Here is a 26252-nt window from a genome sequence, read left to right as displayed (position 1 = left end):
ACATTGGAGACACATGGACTGTAGGAGTCTAAACAGGCCACTGAGACCCATGAGATGAGTTTACATCTACACCTCATCTCCATTCACTTGCCTAAACTACAGGTCCCTTAACATCAAAGTGATGCTAAAGAAAATACAAGTCTCAGATTTAAGGTTATTAATTAAATTAGCATCAGCTGCTATTTGTACCAGACTTCCATCACCCTCTGTTTAGTTTAATTTAGAGATACAGAGTGGAAACAGCTCCTTCGCCCCACCACGTCCGCGCCGACCAGCGATCCCCGCACACTAACACTATCCTACACACACTAGGGACAATTTTACCAAGCCAATTAACATGCAAACCTATACATCTTTGGAACGTGAGTGTAAACCGGAGCACCCGGATTAAACCCATGCTGGTCATGGGGAGAATGTACAAATGTGCCACACCCTTCTTTGCATGAAAAGAAATGTTAATTTTATGAGCATGTCCCCTTGCACAAAGCAACCTCACCAACAGAAAAAAAGAGAACCCTTGCTCAGAAACTCCCTTAAATTATCTTGTAGAATGATTTAATCCAGGGAAATGCAGTCCTGGTTCACGTAATCCCTCTTGTAAATCTTGACCTGATAATATTTTCATCCATCATTGCTGCGTATTTTCCAGGCCTGTTGATTAGTTGAATCCAAAATTTCCAATGTCATTTCACAAAGAGTCTGTAAAACAGAATTGTCATTTGGTGGCTTTGTATTTGAAGGCAGCTTTTGGCAAATTGGTGTTGGTTTGAGAGATGAGATTCGATCATCAATTGAGAGAAGATTGAACACAATCATCATCCTACATGATTGCGGAGAATCATTACGCAAACATGTTCCATCTGGCAAATGTAATCCCCATGATATTATTAGATGAGGAAATGTGTTAGCATAGATAATCCACTCTCCCAATTCAGAGAGAAAAATAAGGAAAAGGTCGTTTTGGTAGAGAAAAAGCCAGAGTCATACAGCAAGGAAGCAGAGACTTTGTTTCATCTCATCCAAACTAATCAAGATGCCAGTCTAAGATCATCTCATTTGGACCATATGTCTCCAAACCTTTCCTATATATGTACCTGCGCAATAGTTTTTAAATGCTGCTTTTTGTACCTACTTCATTTACCTAGATAGAGCTCTTAATGATAGTGGAGTCAGGGGGTATGGGGAGAAGGCAGGAACGGGGTACTGATTGAGAATGATCAGCCATGATCACATTGAATGGCGGTGCTGGCTCGAAGGGCCAAATGGCCTACTCCTACACCTATTGTCTATTGTTGATTGTCTATTACCTCCTCTGGCAACACATTCCATATAACCACCAATCTCCGAGTGAAAAAGTTTCTCTCTCAGGTTCCTTAAATCTTTTCCTTCTCACCTGAATCCTATGTCCTCTAGTGCTTGATTTCCCTATGCTGGGTAAACGACTGTGCATTCACCCTATCTAATCCCCTCATGCTCTCCAGAGATCATCCTTCATCCTCCTGTGCTCCAAAGAAATGAAGTCCTAGCCTGCCCAACCTTTCCATATAGTTCAGGCCCTTGAGTCCTGGCAAGATCCTCATGAATCTTCTCTTTCCAGCCTAATGACATCCTCCCTATAGCAGGGAGACCAAAACTGAACACAAGACTCCGAATGCAGCCTCACCACTATCTTGTACAACTGTGACATAGCATCCCAACTTCTATACTCAGTACTCTGACTGATTAAGGCCAATGTACCACAAGCCTTCTTTACCACCCTATCTACCAGTGATGTCTCTTTCAGGGAGCTTTGTACCTGTGCTCTTAGATCCCTCTGCTTTATCACATTACCCATTCACTGTGAAAGTCCTGCCCTGGTTTGGCTTCCCAACCTTACACTCCATTAGCCATTCCTCAGTCCATTTGCCCAGCTGATCAAGACCCTACAATAATTTTTGATAACCATCTTCACTGTCTATAATAGAGTCATCTGCAAAATGACTAACCATGCCTTATACATTCTCATCCAAGTTCCGCATCCTCACCCATCCTCATTCCAGTACCGATCCCTGAGGCACACCACCAGTTACAGGTCTCCAGTCTGATGAATAACCTTCCACCATCTCAGTTTCCTTGCATGAAGCCTATTCTGTATCCAGTTAACTAGCACATGATCCCATGATGTCTAACCTTCCAGAACAGCCTACCTACCATGTAGAACCTCATCAAAGGCCTTGCTTAAGTCCATTTTGACAATGTTTATGGCCTTGCCCTTCTTGTACAAAACCACGGCTATCCAAATGCGTATATATATATATCCTATCCCTCAGAAAAATAGGATATACTAGCCGGGCGTGGACCCATTGGGCCCAAATCTCGTCACTCATGCGGGTCCCGCCCGCCTCCAAGCGGCAAACCTCCTCTAACTGCGCACGTGCGGATGCGGTGGCCATCTTACATAAGTATTACATTTTAAAAAGTGATTTTTAAATCTCTCCTGCAACCCTCCGTGCAAACCTCTCCTGCGGGTGCGGCAACCCCCGTCGGGTGCAAGGCTCTCCAGCGGGCCTGGCAACCCTCCCCCAACTGACGATCCGTGGCCCTGTTGCCGGCCGGGGAGTATCCCCAGGGGCCGTGGACGGGCGAGGGGGGAGAGGAAAGGGGAGAGGGAGCCACTCACCTCGGTCCTGGGCGGCCATCGCATCAATCACAGCGAGCCGTGGGCCCGTTGGGTGGAAACCTCTCCTGTTGCGTCAGCTGGGCGGCCACGGCCATCTTGTTTGACCATCTTCCGCCGCGCTGCACCAGGCGTGGGGCATGCTGGGATCGACAGCGGTCCTCCCGGCGGGGGGGGGGAAGCGCATTTGTTAAAGTTTCAGCTCCACCGTTCAGCAGCAGGAGAGGTTTTTAAAAGAGATTTTTTAAGTTTAAAAATATGATTTTTAAAATTTAAAAAGTGGAAAACATTTTAAATATAACAACCATTTGAACCGCAGGACAATGGTGATTAAGGTGGTGCTAAAATTGCCACGTTATCGTGTACCGTTTTGGCTGTATTTCGGGAACATACTAAATCTATATATAAATATATGCATATACAATATGCGATGCTGTCATCAGAAAATTGTGCAATCATGTTAAAGTTTTCGAAAAAGATTTCTATTAACATTTTACGCTTGAAAAACGAGCATAAATGGCTCCAATTTTTCAGCAAAAATGTTTCCATCCTGGAAAAAGTAGTGTATTTTCATTCATAAGCTTCTGAGAAACAAATCTGGGAACATTTTAAGCATGGTTATCTAACTTCAAACTAGTATTAAGGGCATTGGAACCATGGGGTAAGGCCATCTTTGGTAGGGACTTGCTGAAGTTGATTGGAGCATGTTGTTAGCAGCAAAAGGAATGTCCGGAGAGTGGGATATTTCTTTAAAGGTTTGCTGACTAGAGTTCATGACGTGCCTGTTCCTGTCAAGAGTGAAGGGCAAGGCAGGTGGGAGTGAGGAAGGTTTGATGACGAGAGAAATTGATGCTCTGGTCAAGAATAAGAAAAAGACTTGGCACAGGCATATGCTGCGGGGTCAAGTGTATCCCCGGAGGGAGTTTTAGGAACTGAGGAGCATACTTAAGAAGGAAATCAGGAGGGCAAAATGGGGACAGGAGATAGCTGTGGCAGATAATATTAAGGATAATCTGAAGAGATTTTATAAGTACTTTAAGGGGAAAAGTATAATCAGGGAGAGGATAGGGTCCCTCAGGAATCAAAGCGGTCATCCCTGTGTGGAGCCACAGGAGATGGGCATGGTCCTCAATATGTATTTCTCTTTTAACGCAGAGAAAGACATGAGGACCGAGGAACTTGGGGAAGTCGATTGAAGTGCCTTGAGGGCAGTCAGTATTGCAGAAAGAAATAGGAAAATTGGAATGATTTTAACTTTGAGTTTTGACAGTAAAGTGATTAAAATATTATATCTCCAATATGTAATACTTTCTTTAGAGCAGTGAATGAATCAGAGGTGCAACTTGATAGAAAGCCAGAATGGGTTTATGATAGAAAGCCAGAGAGTGAATATGTTTTGCTCTGATGACTAATTTCTTTGCAAATCAGATGTGAATTAAACTCTGGGGCAAAATTAGTCTTGGATGTCTCAGTGCCAGCATGACTTCTAAATCCAGAATCTCTATATCCTGGAAAGTAATCCAACAAGCTTGATTTTACCTGTCAATACAGATACCACTAAGTTTGATGTCAGTTGTACCTGATATCATGCTGTTGCTAACTGTTCACTGCACCACAATTATGTACGATCAGAGCCGCCCCGCTGAGTCAACTAAGGTAAGCTCGACAGATCTCTCTCGTCCCCCAGAGAGAGAGCTCTGAAATCTCCTTGGACACCAATGCAATTATTGCACTTTAAATTTATGGGGCGTTAAATTTCAAAAAATTCTAATTCTTCCAAGAGATTAATTTCTGTTGAGATTTCAGATTATTGGTAATACTGACAAATAGTCTTCGACCTGGAAATGTAACCATTAATCTTTACAAAGCTGGTCTCTGACCTGCTGAGTGTTTTCTACGTTTTCAGTTATATTTCAGATTTCCGGCAGTTTTTTTTAGTTTGAGTAATTTCCTTATTACCCGCTGAATTTTCTCCTGCTAATGTCCCTGAAGGACTCATGTCTGTTTTTGCGAATCTATCCCTTGTAAATACTTGTGCCAGACGTGGAGAACAGATTGTGTTAGAGGGAGCATGAGTGCCCATGGCATCAGCCTTAAAAAGAGTCATTATAACATGTGCAGAGAGAAATGTGCAGAGAGAAATAGGCTGGCTCTGCAGGGCTGATATTGGGCGAGCCAGTGCAAGGATGTACAGTTCAGCTCTGCACTCCGGCTGGCAGAGAGAGTTTGGACTATTGCTGACAGCTGGCAGCTTTTGCTCCATGTGTTGTCAGTAATCCAGGTCCTACGGTGCCCACAGCTACAGTTGTGCACAGCCCACAGCAAGGGTATGTACTTGTAAGGCGACAGACATCACTCTGAGGACTAACATTACATGAAGCATGTTTAAAACCTCTCCACGCAGACTATTTGCTGTAGGTACTCAGCAGGTCAGGCGGCATCTGTGGGTGGAAAGTAGTGGTCAACAATTCAGTTCATAGCTCTACATCAGGACTGAGAGTGAGGAGGAGGAGACGTGTCTCTCCTCACTCTCAGTCCTGATGTACAGCTATGAACTGAAATGTTAACCACTACTTTTCATCCCCCATCCATCCTGTCTTCGTCCCCCACTTTCCACTCTCAGTCCTGATACAGGATTTTGACCTGAAATGTCGACTCTTCTTTTTTACCCATGGATGCTGCTCAATCTGTTGAGTTTCTCCAACTGATTGCTTGTTGATTCCATCAATTGCAGTCTCTCCCAATCTGTTTAAAATTCTTGTCAGTTTGCCTTCAAATTTTATTTTCTCCCCTTCATCAACGTCATCTTCACCTGTTTCTGATTTGTAGAAGTTTCTCACTATTTTTGATAATCCTATTAAAAGTAACACTAAATGTAATTTTCACACTAGTCATCACTATGCTGCCTTCCCAGTACACATTTTATTCCTCAATACTTGTTAGTGACAGGAGGTTTACTCAACCAATTTGACCCATTGTAGAACCAACTGATATTGAGTAAAACAAAGTAGACACAAACTGCTGGAGTAACTCAGCGGGTCAGGCAGCATCTCAGGAGAGAAGGAATGGGTGACGTTTCGGGTCGAGACCCTTCTTCAGACTGATGTCAGGGGAAGGGGCAGGACAAAGATAGGATGTAGTTGGAAACAGGAAGACAGTGGGAGAATTGGGAAGGGGGAGGGGAAAGAGAGGGACAGAGGAACTATCTGAAGTTAGAGAAGTCAATGTTCATACCACTGGGGTGTAATCTGCCCAAGCGAAATACGAGATGCTGTTCCTGCAATTTGCACTGGGCCTCACTATGACAATGGAGGAGGCCCATGACAGAAAGGTCAGACTGGGAGTTGGAGGGGGAGTTGAAGTGCTGAGGCATCGGGAGATCAGGTTGGTTAAGGCGGACTGAGCGAAGGTGTTGAGCGAAACGATCGCCGAGCCTGTGTTTGGTCTCGCCGATGCAGAGGTTGACATCTGGAACGGCGGATACAATAGATGAGGTTGGAGGAGGTGCAGGAGACTGTTTGGGTCCTTGGATGGAGTCGAAGGGGGAGGAAAAGGGACAGGTGTTGCATCTCCTGCGGTTGCTGGGGAAAGTGCCTGGGGAGGGGGTGGTTTGGGTGGGAAGGGACGAGTGGACCAGGGATTTATGGTGGGATCGGTCTCTGCAGAAAGCAGAAAGGGGTGGAGAAGGGACGATATGGCCAGTAGTGGGATCCTGTTAGAGGTGACGGAAATGTTGGAGGTTAATTTGTTGTATACGACGGCTGATGGGGTGGAAGGTGAGGACAAGGGGGACTCTATCCTTGTTACAAATGAGTAGAGGGGGAGCAAGAGCAGAGCTGCGGGATATAGAGGAGACCCTCGTGAGAGCCTCATCTATAATGGAAGAGGGGAACCCCTGTTTCCTAAAGAATGAGGACATTTCTGATGCCCTAGTATGGAACACCTCATCCTGTATGAACCATAAAAGAACCATAAAAATGTGAACCATAGAAATTACATAGTGTTGGGAAATTAGAAATGTTAAGCATGGTCGTAGATGGTTAGTTGCCTAAAATACTGTTTTAAAACTCTCCTATATGTATTCTATATGCTGAATGGTAGATTTTTTTAAACTCTGCCTCTATGCTGTGTGACATTACAAAATATATTCCATAAATTCAACTTCCAAGCTACTTTTGACAATTTGTGTTGGCTATTCAATGTTTCACAATATTACCCATTTTGCATTATTTCTTTGGATGAGAATGCACAAGACATTCTCAGTATGTTTGCAGATGACACTAAAGTGGTTGTATCGTAGATGGTTATCATAAATTACAACAGGATCTTGATCATTTGGGCAAGTGGGCTGAGGAATGGTTGATGGAATTTAATGCAGCTAAGATGCTGCCTGACCGGTGTTTTTTGCATTTAAATGATTTTATTCCTCGTATTTGAAAGATGCTTGCTTTCAATGTTAATGTGTCATTTTCAAAAGTGTCATGCTTCAACCACGTTTAACATTTGTCATTCATATAACTGCGTTAATCTACGTGGTTGAGAACTGTGAAACAAACATCCCTTTGATTGGTTTCCTTTCATTTCTACAGTAGATTTTCACTGCATAAAGCCACTTGCAGCAAAATTGTGAGGCACTATTTGACTTTCCTTTGCAATAAGTAATAATGAAGGACATAAGCAGTGTGAAAAGGGGAAATTCAGTTTATTAAAGCTAAATTTTCAAGTATACTAATTGTAAGAACCATCTCTGGCTACTTTCTAGGCAGAAAGGCAGAAAATACAACACTTCTGCTGTTTTCATTCAAAATGTCAGTGATGATAGTAGGACCATGCCCACCACAGGAAATATTTGCCTTAATCAAACCGAGGGAGGAAGGGGGAGGAATTTTTCAGGTTTAACACTGCTAATCATTATCCAATGAAAGGGCGTTGAGATCATGCAAGAACACATAATGTACCAGCACTCTCTGTCTAGAAGTTACTTGGAAAAAGAAGGGAGCCGAAAGGAAATATTCTAGAGTTAAAAAAAAAGAGTTCTATTTAAGTTTCTGAAGAAGGTAGCTATCAAACTATATAACAGGCAGCACAGTGGCGTAACTGGTAGAGTTGCTGCCTCACAGTGTCAAAGACCCCGGTTCAATCCTGACCTCGGGTGTTGTCTGTGTGAAGTTTGCACGTTCTCCCTGTGACCACATGGTTCCTCCAGGTGCTCCAGTTTCCTTCCACTTCCCAAAGACGTGTGAGTGCGTAGGTTCATTGGCCTATGTAAATTGCCCCTGGTGTGTAGGAAGTGTGCAGAATAGTGTGAGAACGGATTATCGATGGTCAGCGTAGACTCAGTGGGTCGAAGGGCCTGTTTCCATGCTGCATCTCTGAAGTAAACAATTTTATTTATCTGACATACAAATTATCACTGATCTTTGTAATATCTGTTTAATGCCAAGCTTACTTTCTTTGTGTTTAATTAACAGGATTGAAAAAACGTACAAGGAAAGCTTTTGGTATACGGAAGAAAGAAAAAGACACTGATTCAACGCAAGTATTTGGTCTAAACACCAATTCTCTTTTGGCAGATTGGGTTGATCCTTGCGGGATAAACGAGGTGTCATTGCCGGGTTTGTCTCTTCAATGAATTATCACTGGAATCTTGTCAATTTGAGAAGTGCTGTAAAGACATTCACCAGTGTTCTTCAGTCTTATTATAATGTGACTCTGGGCAGCCTAATTGGAGGTCTTGATACGCTATTACCATTAAGTTCAGCAATCGCATTGTAAATAGAAATGGTGGTTTTGTTGTTTGCCTTATTTTTCTGCTTCAAAGCTTTCTTGAAAATGTATTAATGTACCGACGAAAGCTGAGGGGTAATGGATACTTTATTCAGCACTGCTCAGAAAATCTTAATGGTCAGAAGTCCAGAACATGTAAATGTTTCATTGCAGTACTTTGAATGGTAGGACTTTGTTACATAATCTACTCAAGTTATTAATGATAGATATTTCTTGTGATTTCTTGTGATAGGTATGGTCCTGCGATCATCATTTAAAAAGTGAGTCAGTCGGCAGGTTTGGGCAAGCTTTGAGCTGCAAATGCATTGATTGTTTGCGGCATCCAAATTGGTTAACTGAGTAGCTAATTACAAGATGTAACAGGTAGAACATTGGCTTTGTGGAAGGAAGCGCAGAGTGATGGTGGAAGGTTGTTTTGTGGACTGGAAGCCTGTGATGAGTGGTGTGCCTCTCAGGGTTTGGTGCTGGGCCAATTATTGTTTGGCATCTATATCATTGATTTGGATGAGAGCGTACTCGGCATGATTAGTAAGTTTGCAGATGACACTAAAGTGGGTGGTATTGTAGATAGTGAAGATGGTTGTCAATGATTGCAGCAGGATCTTGATCGTTTGGGCAGGTGGGCTGAGGAACGGTTAATGGAATTTAATACAGAGAAATGTGAGGTGTTGCATTTTGGGAAGTCTAACATGAGCAGGACCTACACAGTGAATGGTAGGGCTCTGGGGAGTGTTGTAGAGCAGAGGGGTCTAGGAGTGAAGGTACATAGTTCGTTGAATGTGGCATCACAGGGAGATAGAGTGGTCAAAACGGCTTTTGACACATTGTCCTTCATCACTCACAGTATTGAATATAAACATTGGGAAGTCATGTTACAGTTCTACAACACATTGGTGAACCCACAATTAGGAGTATTGTGTTCAGTTTTTGGTCACAATGTTATGGGAAAGATGTCGTCAAGCTGGAAATGGGGTCAGAGAAGATTTATTAGGCTGTTGCCAGATCTTTACGACCTGAGCTATAGGGAGAGGTTGAGCAGGCTAGGACTCTATTCCTTAGAAATCACAAGAAATATCTATCACTAATAAATCCACTTGTTTTCTATGTAGATGGAAGAACTGCAGATGTTGGTTTAAACCGAAGACAGACACAAAAAGCTGGAGTAACTCAGGATGTTAGGTAGCATCTCTGCAGAAAAGGAATAGGTGATGTTTTGGCTCAAGAAGAAGTGGCTTTATTGCTTAATCTCTAGCACTTTAGAAGTTATGCATGCACTATATTCGAGGCTGTTAAGGAAGATGAGAGCCCATGATGAGGGGTGATCTTATACAGGTGTACAAAATCATGAGAGGAATAGATCAGGTCAATGCACATTCTTTTTCCCAGAGTAGGGGAAAGCCACTTCTTCTTGAGCCAAAACATCACCTATTCCTTTTCTGCAGAGATGCTACCTGACATCCTGAGTTACTCCAGCTTTTTTTGTCTGTCTTCGGTTTAAACCAGCATCTGCAGTTCTTCCATCTACATAGAAAACAAGTGGATTTTCGGAAGGTCATTGATAAGGATCCATATGAGAATAGCCTGCAAAGTTAAAGCATATGGATTTGGGGTTAAAAAAACTCACATGGACTGAAAAGTAAATAAAAGACCAAGTGCAGAGGACAGGAATAAATAGAACCTTCTTTTGTGGCAAGCAAAGACCAGCGGGGTACCACGGGAATCATTGCTTATGTTCCAGCTGTTCATAATGTACATCTGTGATGTTTCGCAAAAAACTGGAAATTGGATGGACAATAGACAATAGGTGCAGGAGGAGGCCATTCGGCCCTTCGAGCCAGCACCGCCATTCAATGTGATCATGGCTGATCATTCTCAATCAGTACCCCGTTCCTGCCTTCTCCCCATACCCCCTGACTCCGCTATCCTTAAGAGCTCTATCCAGCTCTCTCTTGAATGCATTCAGAGAATTGGCCTCCACTGCCTTCTGAGGCAGAGAATTCCACAGATTCACAACTCTCTGACTGAAAAAGTTATTCCTCATCTCAGTTCTAAATGGCCTACCCCTTATTCTTAAACTGTGGCCCCTTGTTCTGGACTCCCCCAACATTGGAAACATGTTTCCTGCCTCTAACGTGTCCAACCCCTTAATAATCTTATACGTTTCGATAAGATCTCCTCTCATCCTTCTAAATTCCAGTGTATATAAGCCTAGTCGCTCCAGTCTTTCAACATATGATAGTCCCGCCATTCCAGGAATTAACCTAGTAAACCTACGTTGCACACCCTCAATAGCAAGAATATCCTTCCTCAAATTTGGAGACCAAAACTGCACACAGTACTCCAGGTGCGGTCTCACTAGGACCCTGTACAACTGCAGAAGGACCTCTTTGCTCCTATACTCAATGAATTGCGAGTTGTAAAAGAATTGCAAAGGGGTATCAAATGGATTTAGACAAGTGCCATGTGTGGAAAATACATGTTGGATTGTTGGATATGGTATAATGTGAATTACCAACTTTGCTATGAGAAGCAGAAAGGCAGAGTATTATTAAAATGGTGATGCCAAAAAATTGCAGAAGTTGAAATCTTGAGCAAAACAGAAATTACTGGAGAAACACAGCAGAGAGAAGTCTGAAGAAGGATCCCCACCCAAAATATTGCACATCTGCTTCCTCCACAAATGCTGCTGACCCGCTGAGTTTAATTTTAATTTGTGTTTACTCCAGCCTTTTATATTATTAAAGTGATGATAGATTAGAAAATATTAGTCTGGTCATATAAGGAAAAACTGCATTAATTAGCCATATATTCACTTGAATGAGAAGAGCTAAGTTCAAACAAAATGGTGGAACGTACACCAAATCCCTCTCAATTACAAGGAATTATTGGAGAAACTCAGAGGGCTAAAGCTGGGCACAGGGGGCACTTTGGGGCTGTCTCGCCAATGGTCTGTCTTTGTCTTTTTCCTTCTTTGTGTTTTTAGTTTGTTGTAAAATATATGTTTTAGTTTATCTTTAGTTCTATATTTGTGGGGAGTGGTGGGGGGGGGAGGGATGAGGGAAACTTTTTTAATCTCTTACCTCGACAGAGATGCGACTTTTTCCGTGTCGTATCTCCATCTAACGGTCTAACATCGTGGAGTTGTTGGCCTCTTGCTGGGACTTCTAGAGCTCCAACGCAGAGCCTGCAGACTTTAACATCTTGGAGCGGGCGACCCCTTTGCCAGGGATCGGCCTTTGGGTCTCCAACCTGCGGGAGCTGTGGACTTTAACATGGTGGAGCTCGGGGTCACTGGTTAGCGGCCGACTTCGGGACTCCATGCCGCAGGGGTTTCGACCGTCCCGATGCAGGAGCTTAGGCCCCCCCCGACGTGGGAGCTCAATCACAGGCTGTGGATGGTTCGACTCCCCCCGACCGCGGGAGGAAAGGAGGAAAGAAGATAAGACTTTATTGCCTTCCATCGCAGTGGGGAATGTGGAGGAGCCACTGTGGTGGATGTTTATGTCAAATTGTTATGTAGTTGTGTGTCTTGTTGCTTTTTTGGCATGACTGCATGACAAACCAAATTCCTCGTATGTTGGCCAATAAATTACGATTATGATTATGATTATGAAGAGAGCAAGACCAGAATATAGTCTCAACAATGGCTCTAAATCCAGTCCTCATTTAAAAAAATTTTGGTCAAAATTAACTAAAATCCAGTTGCAGATTGAGGCAGAATGTTTATCAAGAGGTAGACTTTATATTGAAGATAGACACAAAAAGCTGGAGTAAGTCAGCAGGGAAGGCAGCATCTCTGGAGAGAGTGGGTGACGTTTCGGGTCAAGACCTTTCTTCAGACTTTATATACATTGATCAGACACTAAAGCATCCGCTCTTCCCTTTCTTGAGCTTCAGTCGACTGATGGAGAGTGATGTCATGCGAGGCCATCGTCTCCAACCAAAACGCCACCCATTCCTTCTCCTCAGAGACGCTGCCTGGCCCGCTGAGTTACTCCAGCATTTTGTGTCTATCTTCGGTGTAAACCAGCATCTGCAGTTCCTTCCTACACATTGTGACCTGGTAGTTGGGTTAACACCAAGGAAGGTTGGTGTCAGGAGAGGTGATGCGTGGGCATTCCACAGAGCAGCCTTAGAACTGGTTGGACTGATGTGTTTGTTTATGTTGTTTATCATTGACTGTCGCCTTCAATTCAGCTGAGAAAATCGAACTAAATTTGGGTTAAAATAAGTAGGGTATGAATGTTAAATCAGTGAAAATAACACGACTTGTACTTTACTGCCTGGCAATTGGTTTCTCCATAAATTCAGTTGGTACTTGGTTTCTGTAGGTTAATCGACATTTTCTCCAATTATGTGGAGCCATTAAATACCAATGTTGCACAACCAAAACAGATTTTTTTCATCTGCTTTGGATTTTAGTGGCTGTGACACAGAGGTGTGAAAGGAGCACAATCACAAGAGTGCTAGTGCCGGTCTTTTTTTGTACTTGCTAACTGACTGAAGTTTCATTAAAATTGTTCACAGTAAAATCACATGATAGGCAGGCACAAAATTTGATGAAAGTTTGTTCATCTCGTGTTTATTGGAAGATGTTAGAAGTGAATCCCCCTGCTAATCTGAACTATTATGTAATCTTCCTCCTTTCTTTCTGCTCCAGAGTTAATTATACTGTTACTTCCAAATTAATGCAACTTTTGCCCAGGGTTTCTTTTTAAAATTAGGTTTCCATCCTTGCAGCTGCTGAGTACAACAGAGGCATCCTGTCCCTCATTGCCTGCTATCTATCTTTGACATGGTTGACCACAACATCCTGTTCCATTCCATCTTTGTTCAGCTTGATGAGACCATGTTACCTGACTCTGATCTTACGTATCGAGGCTCAGCAATGAGCAACTAAGCTTTCAGCTGCCCCAACCCATGGCAATTCTATCTTTGTACCTTGCTTTTCCCAGGTATTTCCCGAAATCTTCTCCTTGACCAAATGTTCCTCGGTCTGAGTTCCTGTGAGGTACATAGCATTACTTTAAATGCACCGTGTAGATGGACGTCTTGTGGGTAGAAACTATAGCAATCCATATGAGAGCTGTTCCTCGTTCCCATGTTTCATTGTTCAAAGACAGTTGGCCAAAATCAAATGCATGTAAATACAATAACACTTTGTTCAAAGTGAAGATGTGGAGGTGGCAATACTGCAACTTTACCACACAATGAATGCCCAAATATCTAGATGTTTCTAAGCCTCCAGAAGCCAGCAAACTGTCAGTATCTATGATGATATATACTAATATCTATAGAGTTGTTCATAACATCAAACATCAATAATTCTATTTTGAATATGACCATTTTTGCATAAAAATACAATGTTTTCTGTTTCCATGCAGTGGTTCACCAGACAGAGATGGAAGTGTAAGTATTTGTTATTGGTTAATGTGTATATTAAATAATCACACCAATATTTGTAACATTGCATTAATTATACAGATGTCTCTTGGTACATTTGCTGCCCTGTTTCAAATCCAGCCAAAGGTCTCAGCAGCAGCAGACTCACTAGATTACAGATTTGTTTCAACAGAAGCGTTGTTCAATATGGACTTTCCATTAGAAATGAGGCAGCATTTGTGGAAAGAGATAAACATTTCAGAACAATTATTGGGTTCTGAAGAAAGGTCTTCAACCTGAAATGTCAATCTTTTCCCCTTTGGTCTGCTTGAGCTTTCCTGTTTTAATGTCAAATTTCCAATATGTGCAATATCACACAAGACGTCAACTCATCATGTCCCACCCCTCTTCCTAATCTCTTTATACTGTATTGGCAATCTACCCTCTACTTTTTCAATCCAGATGCAGGGTCTGAATTCAATATCTTGACCCTCCATTTCCCTCCATAGATGCTGCCTAACTCGCTGAATTTCTCCAGATTTTGGCATCTGCAGTTAGCTTTTATTTCCATTGAGCTGCAAATAAACTGTACCTTAACTATGTCCTTGGGTTCTCGATTCCCCTACTCCGGGCAAGAGACTCTGTGCGTCTACCCCATCTATTACCCCATCTGCGAGATCAGTGAGGAGAATATGTAGTCATTTTCAGATTGCTGAGGCTCTTGAACCTAAGGATGAGGTTTACGGAGTACTTAGAAGTTCATGATAAAATAGGCCGCATGATAAAAAAGTCAGCAGGGTATTGTGAAGTGGAAATCTTGCCTGACGAATCTGCTGGAATTTTTGAAGTAAATAGTAGGACAGACAAAGGAGAGCCAGTGGCTTTAGTTTACTTAGATTTTCAGAAAGCCTTTGATTAGGTGCCACATGTGATGCTGCTAAGGAAGATGAGAGCCCATGGTATCAAAGGGCAGATACTAGAATGGATAGCAGGTTGGCCGGATGGCAGAAGGCAAGACTGGCAATAAAGACAATCACTCTTTAGTCAGATGGTAGTTAATCTGTGGAACTCATTGCCACAGAGGGCTATGGAGGCCGTCAGTGGATATTTTTAAGGCAGAGATAGACAAATTCTTGATTAGAACGGGTGTCAAGGGTTAAGGCGAGAAGGCAGAAAAATGGGATAAGGAGGCAGAGATCAGCCATGATTGAATGGCAGAGTGGACTCAATGGGCCGAATGGCATAATTCTACTATAACTTGATCTTGTGAAAGGGGGCATTTTCTGGTTGGCTGCCAGTGATTAGCAGAGTTCCACAGGGGTTGGTGCTGGGGCCGCTACTCATCACGTTGTATATTAATTATTTGGATGAGGGGATTGAAGGTTTTGTGGCCAAGTTTGTGGATGATACGAAAATAGGTGGAGGAGCAGGTAGTGCGGAGAAACCAGGGACTCTGCAGAAGGACGGACAGGTTGGGAGAGTGGGCTAAGAAGTGGCAGATGGAATATAGTGTAGCAAAGTGTGGAGCCATGCATTTTGATCCCAGAGGACTGAAAAGTGGCTAATGTTAGATAAATAGATAGAATACTTTATCGTCACATGTGACGTCACAGTGAAATTCTTTGCTTGCATACCTTGCCAAGGTATGCAAATAGTCACCTATAAAGGGCGCTTACAAAGTTACAAATTCCACCCCCCCCCCCCCCGTGCAAGTTTCCCCATTGTTCTTCCCCCCTCCCTCACGGCGGTCCCCCCACGCCCGGTCCCCCATTGTTCTTCCCGCCAACCTCACGGAAGTCCCTCCATGCCAGGACCCCATTGTCCATTGTTCTTCCCGCCACCCTCACGGCGGTCCCCCCACGCCGGGTCCCTCATTGTCCATTGTTCTTCCTGCCACCCCCACAGCGGTCCCCCTACGCCCGGTCCCCCATTGTCCATTGTTCTTCCCACCACCCTCACGGAAGTCCCTCCATGCTGGGACCCCATTGTTCTTCCCCCTCCCTCACACCAGTCCCCCATGCCGAGTCTTCCTTTGTTCCTTCCCTCGGCAGCGGCGTCCTCACTTCCACGTATCCGTCTTCGCCCGTCGGTCGACGCCATCATCGACAGCCACACCGACCTCTCCACTAACGCCGGGTCCTCTCCGGACACCTCCGTGGAACCGACCCAGGCCAGAGCTGCGGGCTCTGTCGACCCAGGCAACGATGGCCATGGGCTTTGTCAACACGCGAGGCTCTACCTCTGACCCACGAGGCTCTACCTCCGACCCAGCTTCGAACGAGCGGCTGTTTCATTCTTGTTTCTTTGTTTAAGAAGGGAAGTGGAGAGAATCTGGGGAACTAAAGGCCAGTGGCCCTCATGTCAATGGTAGGGAAACTGTTGGAGAAAATTCTTCAAGACAGGACTTACTTCCATTAGGAAGAGAATGGGCTAATTAGGGATAGCCAGCATGGCATTGTATGTGGCGGTTTGTGTCTTGATTGCGTTTTTTTAAGGAGATGACAAAGCAGATTCGTGAAGGTGGGGCTGTGGATGTGGTATACATGGACTTTAATAAAGGCTTTTGACAAGGACCCTCATGGTAGGCTGATCCAGAAGATTAAGATGTATTTCAATTCGCGATGACTTGGTTGTATGGATTCAGAACTGGCTTATTCATAGAAGACAGAGGGTTGTGGTGGAAGGAAGATATTCTGGCTGGATGTCTGTGACCAGTGGAGTTCTGCAGGGATCTGCTGTTATAATTGACATAGACGTAAATATAAATGGGTTGGTGAGTAAGTTTTCTAACAAGACCAAAATTGAAGGAGTTGCAGACAGTGAGGAATGCTGTCAGAAGATAGAGTGGAACATAGACCAGCTGAAGAAATGGGCAGAGAAATGGCAGATGGATTTTAACCCGAGGAAGTGTGAGGTGTTGCACTTCGGGATTGTAAACGTAAGGAGAGAGAAAACAGTTAATGCAAGACCCTTAACAGCATTGATGTGCAGAGGGATATTGGAGTCCAAGTTAATAGCACACTGAAAGTGGCAGCACAAGTAGATAGGATGGTAAAGAAAGTGTATGGTATGCTTGCCTTCAATGATGTATAAGAGTCAGGAAGTCCTGACGCATTTATAAAGGACTGGTTAACCCACATTTGGAATATTGTGTGCAGTTCTGGTCACCCTATTATAGGAAAGATGTGGAGGCTTTGGAGAGGATGCAGATGAGATTCATCAGAATGTTGCCTGGATTACAGGGTTTCAGCCATAGGGTGAGGTTAGATAAACTTTGTAACAAAACAAAAATGCAGATGCTAATTTATATCAAAGATAAACACAAAATGCTGGAATAAATCAGCGGGTCAGGCAGCATCTCTGGTGAAAATGGATGGGTGATGTTTTTGGTCAGGACCCTTTTTTAGTCATAGAGTCTTACAGTGTGGAAACAGGCCCTTCAGCCCAACTTGCCCACACTGGCCAACATTTCGCACCCACACTAGTCCCACTTGCCTGCATTTGACCCATATCCCTCTAAACCTGTCCTATCCATGAACCTGTCTAAATGTTTCTTAAACGTTGCGATAGTACCTGCCTCAACTACCTCCTCTGGCAGATTGTTCCATACACCCACCACCCTTTGTGTGAAAAGTTACCCCTCAGGTTCCTATTAAATCTTTCCCCCACCCCTTAAACCTATGTCCTCTGGTTCTTGATTCCCCTACTCTGGGTAAAAGACTCTATGCATGTAACCTATCTATTTCTCTCGTGATTTTATACACCTCTACAAGATCATCTGTCATCCTCCTGCACTCCAAGGAATAGAGGCCTTGTCTGCTCAACCTCTCCCTGTAGTTCAGGCCCTCGGTTCCTGGCATCATCTTCATGAATCTTCTCTGCACCCTTTCCAGCTTGACAACATCTTTCCTATAACATGGTGCCCAGAACTGAACACAATACCCTAAATGCGGCCTCACCAATGTCTTATACAAGTGCAACATGATGTCCCAACATCTGTACTCAATACTCTGACTGATGTAGGCCAATGTGCCAAAAGCCTTTTTGACCACCCTATCGACCTGTGATGCACTTTCAATGAACTATGTACCTGTACTCCGAGATCCCTCTGCTATACAACACACCCCAGAGCCCTACCGTTCACTGTGTAGGTCCGGCCCAAGTCAGTGCTCGCGAAATGCAACAGCTCACATTTCTCTGTATTAAATTCCATCAACCATTCCTCAGCCCACCTGTCCAACCGAACAAGATCTTGCTGCAATTTGACAACCATCTTCACAATCTACAATACCACCTGCTTTTGTGTCATCTGCAAATTTGCTAATCATGCCATGTACGTTCTCACCCAAATCATTGATGTAGATGACAAACAGCAATGGGCCCAGGCACCAAACCCTGAGGCACACCACGAGTCACAGGCCTCCAATTCAAAAAACAACCTTCCACCAGCACCCTCTACTTCCTTCCATGAAACCCAATCTCTATCCATTTAGCCATCTCTCCTTAAATCCCATGGGATCTAAGCTTCCAGGTCAGCCTACCACATGGAACCTTGTCGAATGCCTTACTGAATTCCATATTTACAACATCTACAGCTCTGCCCTCATCAATATTTTTGATCACGTCTTCAAAAAACTCAATCAGATTCGTGAGACACGACCTCCCAGGTACAAAACCGTGCTAACTATATCTAATCAGCCCATGTCCAACTAAATGCATGGATATCCTATCCTTCAAAATAATCTTTTGTAACTTTCCAACCACAGATGCTAAGCTCACTGGCCTGTAGTTCTCAGCCTTTTCCCAGCAGCCCTTCTTGAATTGAATGGAAGCACAAATTTTGCCACCACCCACTCTTCCAGCACCTCGTTGTATTTAATGACGACTCATAAATTTCTGCCAGGGCTCCTGCAATTTCCTCTCTAGCTCCTCACAGTGATCAGGCGCAGGCCTTTGGCTAGTGGTGTGCCTCAGGGTTCGGGGCTGGGCCCGTTACTGTTTGTCTTCTACATCAATGATTTGGATGAGAACATACAGGGCAGGATTAGGAAGTTTGCTGATGATACAAAAGTGGGTGGTTTTTCAGATAGTGACGATGGTTGTGAAAGATTTCAGTAGGATCTGGATTGATTGACCAGGTGGGCTGAGGAATGGTTGATGAAATTTAATACAGAGAAGTGTGAGGTGTTGCATTTTGGGACGTCTAACAAGGGCAGGACCTACACAGTGAATGGTAGGCCTCTGGGGAGTGTTGTAGAGCGGAGGGATGTGCAGGTGCATGGTTCATTGAAGATCGAGTCGAAGATGGTCAAAAAGGCTTTTGGCATATAAAAATTGCTGGAAGGATAGCGTCCAAGATTTATTAGTGAATATACACATCCATGCTGGATAGAATATGAGAAAACTTATAGACTCGTATCAATGTCAGATTGAACAGAAACTTCACCTGAAGGCAGCTGACTGGCTTCATAGAAACATAGAAAATAGGTGCAGGAGGAGGCCATTCAGCCCTTCGAGCCAGCGCCGCCATTCATTGTGATCATGATTGATCGTCCCCAATCAATAACCCGTGCTGCCTTCTCCCCATATCCCTTGACTCCACTAGCCCCTAGAGCTCTATCTAACTCTCTCTTAAATCCATCCAGTGATTTGGTTTCCACTGCCCTCTGTGGCAGAGAATTCCACAAATTCACAACTCGCTGGGTGAAAAAGTTTCTTCTCACCTCAGTTTTAAATGGCCTCCCCTTTATTCTAAGACTATGGCCCCTGGTTCTGGACTCGCCCAACATTGGGAACATTTTTCCTGCATCTAGCTTGTCCAGTCCTTTTATAATTTTATATGTTTCTATAAGATCCCCTCTCATCCTTCTAAACTCCAGCGTATACAAGCCTAGTCTTTTCAATCTCCTCATATGACAGTCCCGCCATCCCAGGGATCAATCTCGTGAACCTACGCTGCACTGCCTCGATTACAAGGAATTCCTTCCTCAAATTAGGAGACCAAAACTGTACACAATTCTCCAGATGTGGTTTTACCAGGGCCCTATACAACTGCATTAACTTCATTAATACACCCATGTATGATCCCAAAGCAGTAAATCACAATAGTAAATAAGGAATCATGGTGAATTTGGAAAGCATTATAAAACGTATATCATTCATGCGAGAGTTTTTATGCACACAGCCCAACAAATAAAAAGACAAATTGAAGCCTTTCCCAATAACCCACTGCATGACAATTTACTGAGTCCACGACTATTTGGTCTTTCTAGTAAACCATAAAGGACAATGTCTTACACCATTGGATGACAGAACATTTGCTTGTGTCAAAATTTAAAACACTGAGGCACTCTTCACATTATCATCAAATAAGTAATTCCTCATGAATATAAATGATGCCTGTATTCTGAAAGGTGCTATGGATATTTGTCTGTGCTGTGGAGCAAGACTGTACACTTACTGTAAAATTTGCAATACAGAAAGTACTAATAACATTTTCATTTCTAATCTCCAACAGAAGAAAACCAATGGTGCTCCAAATGGATTCTATACGGAAATTGACTGGGAGCGATATGTAAGTGTAAAATTCTTTGTTTTGTGCAAATTTTTTTTCAAATGCCTTAATTTATTTAAAGGTATGTATCATCAAAGACGGCATTGATTAATCCAATATTATCATCCGCAGCATGGAATCAGTGATCTTATATTTTAAATGATTTTAACAGAGTACACCGTCCAATGTACAAAGTCACACAAACACTTTGAAAGTGTGAAGTTTCAGATCATCTTATTTTTGGGCCTGGTGAGAACACAAGAGGGCGATTTATAAATGGAGTGGGAGTGAAATCAGCTTCAAGCTGTTCAAAATGCCACTCTACTTCAGCGCTATCTTAACTTGGGCCTTCTGCTCAGCAGAAGTTGCCTGAACTGCTCTAGTTGAACTCTGTTAGAAGGGCGTTTTCGAGCGTTTAAGGTAATAACAAGGAACTGCCAATGCTGGTTTGTACCAAAAATAGGCACAACATGCTTGAGTAACTCAACAGGTCAAGCAGCATCCCTGGAGAACATGGATAGGCGATGTTTCGGGTTGGAACCCTCCTTCAGGCTTATTGTAAGGAGGTGGGAAAGAAAGCTGGAAGAGAGGAAGGTCAGAACGGAGCATAGTCGGTAATAGGTGAACACAGGTGAGGGAGTTATTTAATAGGCAGATTGTTGGACAAAGGCCAGAGATGAAGGGACAGGTGTGACCCAAGAGGATAAAGAGTTGCGAATTGTTAGGTTCGGGGATAGAAAAGTTGTGAATTGTGTATCCATTGCAAATGGTATAAGTGGAGGAGGAGGGGAGAAACAGGTGCAAGGTCAGCCTGCTTTCAGGGGAGGGGAAGGAGTGTTGTGGGAGGGGGGGGAGAAAAGAAGTGGGAAGAGTTCTTGGGGGATAAAGAGGAAGGGTATGGAGGCTGTTGTGTGTTCGTTATTTCAAATTGGAAGATTCAATGTTCATGCCGTTGAATTGTAAGCTACCCAAGAGGTATATGAGATACTTTTCCTCCAGTTTGCATGTGGCCTCACTCTGACAATGGAGGAGGCCCAGGATAGAAAGGTCAGTATGGGAATGGGAAGAGTAGTTAAAATGGTTGGGGGTGGCACAGTGGTAAAGTTGCTGCCATACAGCGCCAGAAATCCGGGTTTGATACTGACTATGGGTGACCACATGGGTTTTTTCCAGGTGCTCTGGTTTCCTCCCACACTCCAAAGACCTATAGGTTTGTAGATTAATTGGCTTTGGTAAAGTTGTAAAATTGTCCCTAGTGTGTAGGATAGTGTTAGTGTAAAGGGTGATTGTTGGTCGGGGCAGACTTAGTGGGCCGACGGGCCTGTTTCCGCACTGAATCTGTAAAATCTAAAGCAACCGGAAGATCCGGTAGGGATTAGTCTTTTTAGATATAGAGATACAGCGTCGAAACAGGCCCATAGGCCCACCGAGTCCAGGCCAGTCATTGATCACCAGTGCACTAGTTCCACGTTATCTCACTTTTGATTCCAACACACTAGGGGCAATTTTCAAAAGCCAATTAACAAACACACCTGCACTTCTTTGGAATATGAGAGGAAACCGGAGCACTGGGAAAAAATCCAGGCGGTCATAGGGAGAAGCTACAAACTCCATTCATACAGCACCCATAGTCAGGATTGAACCCGGGTCTTTGGCACTGTAAGGCAGCAACTCTACCACTGTGCAGTTCCTGTCTAATACCTTCAAAGTTAGCCTTGCCCCAATTTAGAATTTAAACCTGTGGGCAATTCTATTTCCATCCATAACTATCTGAAACCTAACAGAACAGTGTTTGCTGGTCCCAAAAGGCTCATCCACAAACACTTCATGGGCAGCCACGGTGGTGCAGTGGTAGAGTTGGGTTCAATCCCGACTACGGGTGTTGTCTGTACGGAGTTAGTACGTTCTCCCCGTGACCGCCTGGGTTTTCTCCGAGATCTTCGGTTTCCTCACACACTCCAAAGACGTACAGGTATATAGGTTAATTGGCTTGGTGTATGTGTAAAATTGTCCCTCGTGTGTGTAGGATAGTGTTAATGTGCGGGAATCGCTGGTCAGTGTGGACTCGGTGGGCCGAAGGGCCTGTTTCCGCACTGTATCTCTAAACTAAACTGATCTAAACTTGCCCCAGCCAAAGTTCCAAGATTAGATTAAGTGTTGCCCTCTCCCATATGTAAGGCCCTCTACATGCTCTTTGAGAAAACTTCCCTGAACAATTTGACAAATTCTGCTCCGTCTGAACCTTTTTCACTATGACATTCCCAGCCAATATTGGGAAAGTTAAAATCCCCTATTACAACCACCGTGTTAGCCCTGCAGCTTTTCCTGGCATATTTGCTCCTCTAATTCCCATTGACTATCTAGGGACCTGTTGTAAATGTGATCATCCCTTTCTTATTTCTCAGCTCCACCCATATAGCCTAGCTGGATGAACCATCAGCAATGTCGTGTACAACATTGGACTACGACATTGAATGGTTCTAAGAGGAAACTAAACAGACATTTGGAAGAATATTTTTTTTTCTTGATGTTACCACAAAGTATGTGAGCAGCAGTACATGAAATGATTTTACGACAGTGTTTGAAGTAATGCTAAAGGAATGAAGAAAAAGATGTGAGTTCACATTAATACATTGTGGATTTCAGACCGTACAGCAGGATGTTCTTCACACATTCAAACAACATATGGATTGCTCTTATAAACAGATTGGTAGATGAGAACTTTGTTTGTAATTGTCACACACATTTCAAATTTAATTCCCAAGCATGACATAAGGGAAAATATGTTCCTATTTTTGGGGGGGATTTCTGTCTGGTAGAATTATTCGGTGTTATTAGCACAGAAACGAGCAATTAATCCAAATCTGTGTTACTGATTCTGTTATGAATCAACTGATCTGCTCAGCCTTCATGTCCATTAATGTGATTCTTTTTCAAACTATTACATAATTATCTCGGAAAAGGGGTCGTAGCCATTAATTTTGATTTAGCAGGTAAAAGGAATAATTTCAAAACTGATCACAGCACATGAACGGCTGTTGATGTTGAACAGAATAAGGGACCTAAAGGATGGAGCAATGGGAAGAATTTATGTAGATTTGGATTTCAGAACAGAATTATTCAATAGAAGACCTAAAATTTCCCTCTGGTAGGCTGTTCCAAAGGATTAAGATGCGTGGGTTAATAGTGACTTGAATTGAATTGAATAAAGTTTATTGGCCAAGTATGTACACATACAAGGAATTTGTCTTGGTGTTCCGCTCGCAAGAAACAACACGACATACAGTAAACAATTGAGAATAAAACATAAAACATTAAAAATAAAACATTATAGTTTAAACATGTGAATGAAATAAAATACCAGAGCAAAAGGAGGCTACTGACTTTTGGTTATAGAGTACTGCTACTACTCGTGGAATAAAGCTGTTTTTATGTCTGGCTGTGGCGGCTTTGACAATCCGGAGTCGCCTTCCAGAGGGAAGTGCTTCAAAGAGTTTGTGGCCAGGGTGAGAAGGTTCAGAGATGATCTTACCCGCTCGCTTCCTGGCCCTTGCAGTGTACAGTTTGTCAATGGGGGGGAAGGTTGCAGCCAACAACCTTCTCAGCTAAATGCTGCAGCCTCCGGATGTTGTGCTTTGCTTGGTGGCTGAGCCAAACCAGACCATGATGGAGAAGATGAGGACAGACTCTACGATGGCAGTATAGAATTGGAGCATCATTGCCTGTGGCAGATTGTGTTTCCTCAGCTGCCACAGGAAGTACATCCTCTGTTGGGCCTTTTTGAATGTGGAGTCGATGGTGGCCCCCCATTTAAGGTCCCTGGAGATGATGGTTCCAAGGAACTTAAATGAATCCACAGATGTGACTGTGGTGTTGTTGATGGTGAGTGGGGGGAGGGGAGGAGGAGCTCTCCTAAAGTCTGCTATCAACTCCACTGTCTTAAGAGCATTGAGCTCCAGGTTGTTGCGATGGCACCAGGACGCCAACTGTGTCACTTCTGGTCTGGGGGGAGAGGGGGGGGGAGGGAGAGGAGGGGGGGAGGGGGGGGAGAAGTGCCGGGGTCTGTGTTGGGACCACTGCAGTTTGTGATATATATAAATGACTTGGACAAAAACGTAGGCGAGTTTGTTAGTAAGTATTGCAGATGACACCAAGATTGCTGGGGTCATCTACTGTGAGGAAGGCTATCAAAGTATAAAGCGGGATATAGATCAGCTACAGAAATTGGTGGAGAAATAGCACCAAAACAATTATGAGGTGTTATATCCCATGTTCAGCACCAAAGAAGGCCCTCAGCCATTGCCAGAAACTATCAAAGTTTATATGGCTGTCAGTGTTTTAAATTCTGGATCTTCCCAGGCTGGAGTTGTACTCAGTGCAACGCTCTACAGTTAGCAATACTTTGTTCCATGAGGGAAGTCACAAGTGCTTTGCTGTACTAGAGTGGGATTCATCTCATTCGGCATACAGGAATGAGCAAAGGGACAAGTGAGTTTTGTGGAAATTGCAGCCTTACAGACGTGCAGAGTGACAATAAAAGCACCCAAATCACTTTGAGACGGTACATGAGGTTACAAACTTGTACTACAACCATTTACATTCCTTCAATGTCTACCAACCATATCAAGTGCAATATGATGCTCTTGTCTGACATCCAGGGAGAAGTTGCTTGGTAATACCTTCCTGTGCTGTACTCTTCTATATTCTGTGTTCTGTGATATGCACCTATATATAGGAACATAGAAAATAGGTGCAGGGGTAGGCCATTCGTCCCTTCGAACCAGCACTGCCATTCAATATTATCATGGCTGATCATCAAGAATCAATACCCCATTCCTGCTTTTTCCCCCATATCCTTTGATTCCGTTAGCCCTAAGAGTTATATTCTACTCTCTCTTGAAAACATCCAGTGAATTGGCCTCCACTGCCTTCTGTGGCAGAGAATTCCACAGATTCACAATTCTCTGGCTGAAAAGGTTTTTGCTCATCTCAGTCCTAAATGACCTACCCCTTATTCTTAAACAGTGACCCCTGGTTCTGGACTCTCCCAACATCGGGAACATTTTTCCTGCATCTAGCCTGTCCAATCCCTTAAGAATTTTATATTTTTCTATAAGATCCCCTCTCCTATACATATCAGGAAAAAGGGCGGCACAGTGGCGCAGCGGTAGAGTTGCTGCCTTACAACACCAGAGACCTGGATTTGATCCTGACTACGGGTGCTGTCTGTATAGTGTTTGTACATGCGCCCTGTGACAATAGACAATAGACAATAGACAATAGGTGCAGGAGTAGGCCATTCAGCCCTTCGAGCCAGCACCGCCATTCAATGCGATCATGGCTGATCACTCTCAATCAGTAACCCGTTCCTGCCTTCTCCCCATACCCCCTTACTCCGCTATCCTTAAGAGCTCTATCCAGCTCTCTCTTGAAAGCATCCAACGAACTGGCCTCCACTGCCTTCTGAGGCAGAGAATTCCACACCTTCACCACCCTCTGACTGAAAAAGTTCTTCCTCATCTCCGTTCTAAATGGCCTACCCCTTATTCTCAAACTGTGGCCCCTTGTTCTTGACTCCCCCAACATTGGGAACATGTTATCTGCCTCTAATGTGTCCAATCCCCTAATTATCTTATATGTTTCAATAAGATCCCCCCTCATCCTTCTAAATTCCAGTGTATACAAGCCCAATCGCTCCAGCCTTTCAACATACGACAGTCCCGCCATTCCGGGAATTAACCTAGTGAACCTACGCTGCACGCCCTCCATAGCAAGAACATCCTTCCTCAAATTTGGAGACCAAAACTGCACACAGTACTCCAGGTGCGGTCTCACCAGGGCCCGGTACAACTGTAGAAGGACCTCTTTGCTCCT

At 43.7% G+C, this 26252-nt stretch overlaps 1 protein-coding gene across 1 annotated transcript in view; it reads left to right on the top strand.

Annotated features, from left to right (window-relative positions):
- Positions 1-26252, top strand: part of sgip1a (SH3GL interacting endocytic adaptor 1a) — a 108152-nt gene that overhangs the window by 11875 nt on the left and 70025 nt on the right. Inside the window, exons 3-5 of the mRNA XM_078407395.1 lie at positions 8128-8191; positions 13828-13852; positions 20343-20399. Of these exons, the coding sequence (XP_078263521.1) occupies positions 8128-8191; positions 13828-13852; positions 20343-20399 (146 nt within the window). The remainder of the gene's footprint in view (positions 1-8127; positions 8192-13827; positions 13853-20342; positions 20400-26252) is intronic.

Source organism: Rhinoraja longicauda, chromosome 11, assembly GCF_053455715.1.
Source record: "Rhinoraja longicauda isolate Sanriku21f chromosome 11, sRhiLon1.1, whole genome shotgun sequence".
NCBI lineage: Eukaryota > Metazoa > Chordata > Chondrichthyes > Rajiformes > Arhynchobatidae > Rhinoraja > Rhinoraja longicauda.
This window is presented reverse-complemented; position numbering and strand designations above follow the sequence as displayed.